Here is a 6,000-nt window from a genome sequence, read left to right as displayed (position 1 = left end):
TTTTTTTTTTTTTTTTTTTTTTTTAACTGTCCAGCACTTAAGGTTCTCCAGAGGAGCAGACTGGACTGCTCGAGACAGTTGTGGTCTACTATGGTCTGTGAAACCTTAAAAAGCAAAAAGACAACAACGTTTTAGGCATTTGATTAAACTCGGCTTGACTTCAGAAGCCAAAATAGACAAACTTCAATGTATTGTAGATGGATTGCATGGGATAAACTAACACAAAGTAGTGCATTAATGAAAACTGTAAATAAAATGAGATGATTTGCAAGATTCTTTTTTTTTTAAACAAATTATAATTGAATATGGGGCCTGGAGTATTCATACCCCCGTCACAACTCCTTCAATGTCAAGTCTATTTGAATATGTCTCTACCAGCTGTCAACATCTGAAACTGTACATTTATGTCTATTATCATTTGCCTTACAGCTTAAGTTCAATCAGATTTTAAGGTAGCGCATCAGTTAATAGCAAGTCTAATAGTCTCAGACCATTGGATTTAGGACTGGACTTTGACTAGGCCTTTCTAACACTTTCGATATTGTTTGTTCAAACCCATTCCATTGCAGTTTTGGGGCATCTGTTAGAGGCACCAGAAGACCACAGCCATATCCATTTTCTCCCAGGATTTCCCCATATTTACCTTCAGCCACCTTCCTATCAACTCTCTTCAGCTTTTCTGTACCTGCTAAAGAAAAGCATCCCTACAAACTTGTTCTCACGTGGTTGGTCTCATCTGACGAGAACACCTTCTTTCACACTATAGCAACCTACCAAACCCAGCAGCCAACTTGGCCCTGACCTGTCTGATGTGTTCCTTTGGTTTTCCCAATGCTGTTTGCTCCCTGCTCTTCTTTTAATAAACCTTCACAGAACAGCTGGATTCATACTGAGAACAGATTACACACAGGCGGACTATTTTAACAACTGGGTGGCTGCTGACAGAAATTGATTGCACTAGGTCTTGTTTAAGGCTTTCGGGCTGAATACAAATTCAAATTTTTCAACCATGTGCACTTTTGTTTTTACTTTACAATGAAGCACTGCTTTGCCGCTGGTCCATCCCATTAAAACGGATTAAAGTTTGCAGTTGTGATGTGACAAAAATGTGAAAAGGTTCAAGGGGAACAAATACGTCAAGTTGTGGTAGCAATAGGGATGAGGAGTAAAACCAAGGCATGCAAACTCCTTCCTCTTCTCATTACCTGGTTAAATGACGACTTGACTCGTGAACTTCCATCTCATTGCTCTTAAAATCGTTGAGTTCTTTCCTGATTGCTGCCTGCAGACAAGAAATAAGAAGATTGAGAGAAGCAGCCACGGCTTGCTAGAAGGAAAGAAAACCCTGCAGTCTCTAAGCCCCGTGCTCTAACACTTTTTTGTACACTTCATGCATTATTTAGTCTTCACTCAAGGCCATGAACAATTCAGCTGAGCTCTCTTTTTTTTTACATCACAAGACCCGCAAATGTTCCCTCTCGAGACGACCAGGAGCCCTAATATGATAAGCAGCCCTCTTCTGGTCTAATTGTGCTGGTAGACGTCCACAGATTTAGTCATAATAAAAGAACCCATTTACAACAGACACTGCTGTAAGTTCCATGTCTGGTGAATCACGGCCTTCGAGCGATACGTCTTCAGCAGCGGAAAGGTTGGGGAGATGAAACGCTCCGCCAAGGGGTACTTTACATCCAGTTTAAATGCTATGTGTGACGGCAATCCAGCGGGGTGATTGCTTTCACTGTTTACCGTGACTCAAGGGGACATCTCCAGCCTCAGGAGCAAGTACCGAGGACAGCAGAACAAAATAAATGCTTTACCCAATGAAAGAGGAAGGAGAGGAAAACGTCAGCAGAAGGGCGCCATGCTTACGGGGTCCTGAGGCGTGGTTTATCCAATTATTCTCTTACGTAAGGGACTTAGTTGCGTAACAAAAATGCTTATTCCCTGTGATGTTCACAAGAGCTCCTCAGGTGCGACCCCGGCGTTGCTCTGAGACACAAGCCGTCCACGGAAAAGAAGGCAGAAGATGCGCTCAGCACCATCATGGCCCTCATTAAAAGTCCGCGGCGCGGCTTGGTGTCAGCAGCCGGACCGCTTCGGGATGTTTACTCGCAAACAGAAACGAAAACAGCTGAAGTGGAACATGACACTGCAAGACAGGAGAAACACTGCATCCCACTGAGTCATGGTTCGCCTGCGTTATGGGGTTACGTCATGCGAAGCAGCGACCAGGGAGATTAACTTGAATTCAAACGGACAAGGAGACATTTTGACTAAATTAAAAAAGATTAGGTTGGTTTAATCAAAATAGTCAAAGTAATACTAGCCTTATCAGCTGCTGTGAGTCGGGTCCAGGGCTTGTCCGCTCGGCGGTCATAGTCCTGCGCGTCAGACACCTCTACATAGTCACTGAATCTGATAAGAATTTTGGCTTGTCTCAGCTCCTCTACGGTGGGCCTCTGGCTCAGCTGCGAGAGGAAAAAGAGAAAAGGTTACCAAACAGTAAAAAACAAACTCACTTGTAAATCAGTTTGGAGCTGCTGGATTAGATGGACCTTAGATTTTTTTTATAGAGTCAAGCACACAAAAAGAAGGCTTGCACATTGGGTGTTTTCCTTTGGAGAACTAACCTGCCTCTAGCCATATGGATTTCGCTCCGCCTAGCTCCACTCACATCCATCTGGGACCTCTCCCATAGAAAGTGATTTCTCCAACCAACTTTATTGTCCAGCCAATCAGGACGTAGGGCTGGAGTTTCATAGATGTGACGTAGTGGAGAAGCGACCGTGAGACTGATTTGATAGCAATGGCGGATCGCATCGAGGAAGCAAGCGTTAACATTGATGCTGCTATTTCTTCCGTGTTGTCCAATCTACCTAATATTGTTTCATTAAAAGAACATCAGAACGGCTCTGAAGGCTTTTGTTGGTGGAAACAATGTTTTTGCCCTTCTCCCGACCGGATTTGGCAAGTTTTGTTTTCGGTTAGCGCAAACCATATTAGGAGGCCGGTTAGTCCTCGACGCGGTCGGCCCGGGATCGACTCCGACCAGTGGCGCTTTGCCGCCTGTCTGTCCCCCTCTTCCTGTCAGATCACTTTCAAATAAAACGTGTGCCACTAGAGCCAAAAGCACATCAAAAAAATGTTTTGTTTTTTCCTGCGTCGCTCTCACAGTGTCACGGGTTAGCTTTGGTGCGAGTGGTTGAAATAGCACGTCGATAAAGATGACAGACAAGTGGCTTATCCAATCATATGCAAGGATTTTTGATAAGGCCCAGCCTTCAAAAAAGGCAATTCCTATGGAGAGGTCCCAGATGGATGTGAGTGGAGCTAGGCGGAACGAAATCCATATGGCTAGAGTCAGGTTATTGGAGAACAGCTCTGGATTACAATATTCTGGAAGTAGGAGCACCTGCTCTAGAGCTTCATATTTCAGATCCTGTGCCTCAGCCTTAAAAATAAGCTATTTTAGTAAGCAATGCCTGGTATACACTTACTGTTGTACAGCTAAAAGCAGCAATTACAGATTTTAATAATAAAAACACAAACACAATAAATTAATTGAACAAAGACAAAGCTCAAGTATTTAAGAAATAACATTCAAAGACTGATACTTCAGGTAATACACATCATGCGTCATCATAAACTTAAGCAATTTAGCAGACATGTAATTCTAAACAGCGCAAAACAACAGGATCCTTCAAGATGGCAATTGATACCTTACACGCGAGAAATAACAATCACGTATGGTCTGTTACTAGAAGCAACCACACATGTAAAACACAACTTGATTTTGTAAAATGATGGCAGGAAAAAAAAAAAAAAAAAAAAAAACTTCAGTCATTTTACAAAAAGGTTTATCCTCGCAAACCATCAAAACAATCAATAATCTCCAAGAGAATATAGGCGGGTTTATGTGCCAAAAGAATAGCGGTTTTATGTTTTTTTTTTTTTAACCACTGTCACAGATTCTCAATAGTATTTAGAACTCAGACTGGGCCATTTTAACATCTAATCTAATAACTTAAATTTTTTAAAAGACTGGTCTGTGTTTGGTTCCATTCAGGTAACTAGGAGTGGGCAATATGGACTTTAACTTTTCACATGATACATTGTAACGTATCGTGATAACGTTAAAGGACTATTACCAGCTTCTTGTACTCTTTTTAGGTAACTTTGTGGTTTTGACTTCATGTCAAGTATAGCCACATAAAGACAAATACTGTGCTTAAAGGGACGGTGTGCAACCAACTTAGGCTTTTAATTAGCAAAAATCAAGTATTACTGTTATAAATACATATTCTGGCAAAGTCTAATAACATCACAACTAAAATGATAGCGTTCTCATAACTTAGAAATGGTAGTTTATAATTACATTGTATCCACTGGGAGATGCCATGTTGTGTTGCCATTTCTGATGTCAGATGCCTTACGCATTTCCCTATCTGTCTTCAATATGAAGACGTGCTGTCAGCGGAGGAGTAGAAAACAAGCAAAAACATCCATAGAACATTCTATTTGTTGTTTTCTGTTGAAATGGAGGATCATCCACACTATTTGCCCAGCGAGAGGGAAGAGAAAGTAACCAGGAGAAAACAAGTCTATATTGAAGTAGCTATTATTACCAGGTGGAGATCATTCCTGAGGGAGCACAGACTCAAAACGGATGCGGAGGTTGCAGGCTTTCTGCTGGACAGCAGGTAAGTTAATTCAATACAACAGTGAAGTTTATTTTTTGTCCATATGTTAGAAACAGGGCAGTGTGGTCCAAAAACTATGTCCTCCCGGCTCGAGACGGCTCGTTTGTTTGTCACGCCATCTCCAGTGTTGCCAGATATTGTGAGACAAAGAAGCAACCATTGCTATAAAAACAAGCTCATACGAAGCAGCAACTCCAGGGTACTTCCTTTGGTTATGTGATTCAGCCTTGGTTTGTCAAATACAAAGACAAAAAATGAACAGGCATTAAATTATGGTTTATGGGTTGGGTTTCTGCAATGTTATCAGTGCGTAAAAACTCATCTCCATAACCAATCTCTGCTCAAAATGGAGAGCTGCACTGCATGATCAACTTTCAGCACTTGCCAGTTATTACAACTGCATAAAATATGGGCAAAATTGCTCCCTCTGCATTTACTCCTGTTGGCTCCTCTGTCAGCCTGGAGTAGAAAAGACCCAGCCAATATGGTGGCGACACAGGATGCGCTCCACAACGTAGTGAGGCGTCTAGTATATCTCGTCTATGGTGTGTGAACGAAGAGAGGTGGAGGGATATTTCAGCTGGTTATACTCACGGTGTCTGTAGCGCAGCAGTGCAAACAGGTCTCTTTATAACTCGTTTTTATCATCACTTGTTTTAGAGCCCAAATAAGCAACTTCACATTCACAAACAAGCCCAAAAAAAACGCAACCAACAGAATTTACAAGCGAAAAAAAAGAAGCCCAAAGTCGCTTATAATAAGCGGATTTGGCAACAGTGACCCTCTCCCTATGGAAGTATGTGTGTACGCGGAGGGATATCAGCCAGCCTGTTCACTGTTTGTAGTGCAGCAGCGAGACAGAGTCTCTCTGCTCCTGTTTATAGTCGCTTTAAAGCCCAAATAAGTGACTGCATGGTCAGAATCAAGCACAAAAAAACTACAAAAAAGGGAGTTTAGAAAAAAACAAGCAGACTTGGCAACAGTGCTAAAAACCATTTCACATGAGGACATGTTGACATCATCACATGTATGATAACCTGGGGCTGTAGTAGTTGTTACGCACTTAATGGTGAGGTCGTTTGTTATTCATTTAGCGCACCACTAGACGATGCGCCAGTGTGAAAGTCTTACACACTGGGGCTTTGTAAAAAAAAACAACGTTTTTTTAATCATGTAACATATAAAACAAAACTCTAAATGCATTTCACCAGGACACCTGTTAAATGAGTAAATGTATTTTTTTTTTATCACTAAACTGCACACAATAACTGCATTTAATTAGATTTTTGACTGACAT

The 6,000-nt window shown here is 41.6% G+C and overlaps 1 protein-coding gene across 3 annotated transcripts in view; it reads right to left on the bottom strand.

Annotated features, from left to right (window-relative positions):
- LOC105935257 (phosphatase and actin regulator 1) overlaps positions 1-6,000 on the bottom strand; it is a 63,285-nt gene continuing 57,285 nt past the window's right edge. For all 3 annotated transcript variants that reach the window (XM_036138232.1, XM_012875571.3, XM_021323042.2), the window contains 3 exons: positions 2,331-2,471; positions 1,206-1,282; positions 1-104 (listed from right to left, as the gene is read on the bottom strand). In XM_036138232.1, the coding sequence (XP_035994125.1) occupies positions 89-104; positions 1,206-1,282; positions 2,331-2,471 (234 nt within the window). In that variant the 3' untranslated portion in view covers positions 1-88. The remainder of the gene's footprint in view (positions 105-1,205; positions 1,283-2,330; positions 2,472-6,000) is intronic.

This window comes from Fundulus heteroclitus, chromosome 6, assembly GCF_011125445.2.
Source record: "Fundulus heteroclitus isolate FHET01 chromosome 6, MU-UCD_Fhet_4.1, whole genome shotgun sequence".
NCBI lineage: Eukaryota > Metazoa > Chordata > Actinopteri > Cyprinodontiformes > Fundulidae > Fundulus > Fundulus heteroclitus.
The sequence above is the reverse complement of the archived record's forward strand: the minus strand, read 5'-3'. Positions and strand labels throughout refer to the sequence as shown.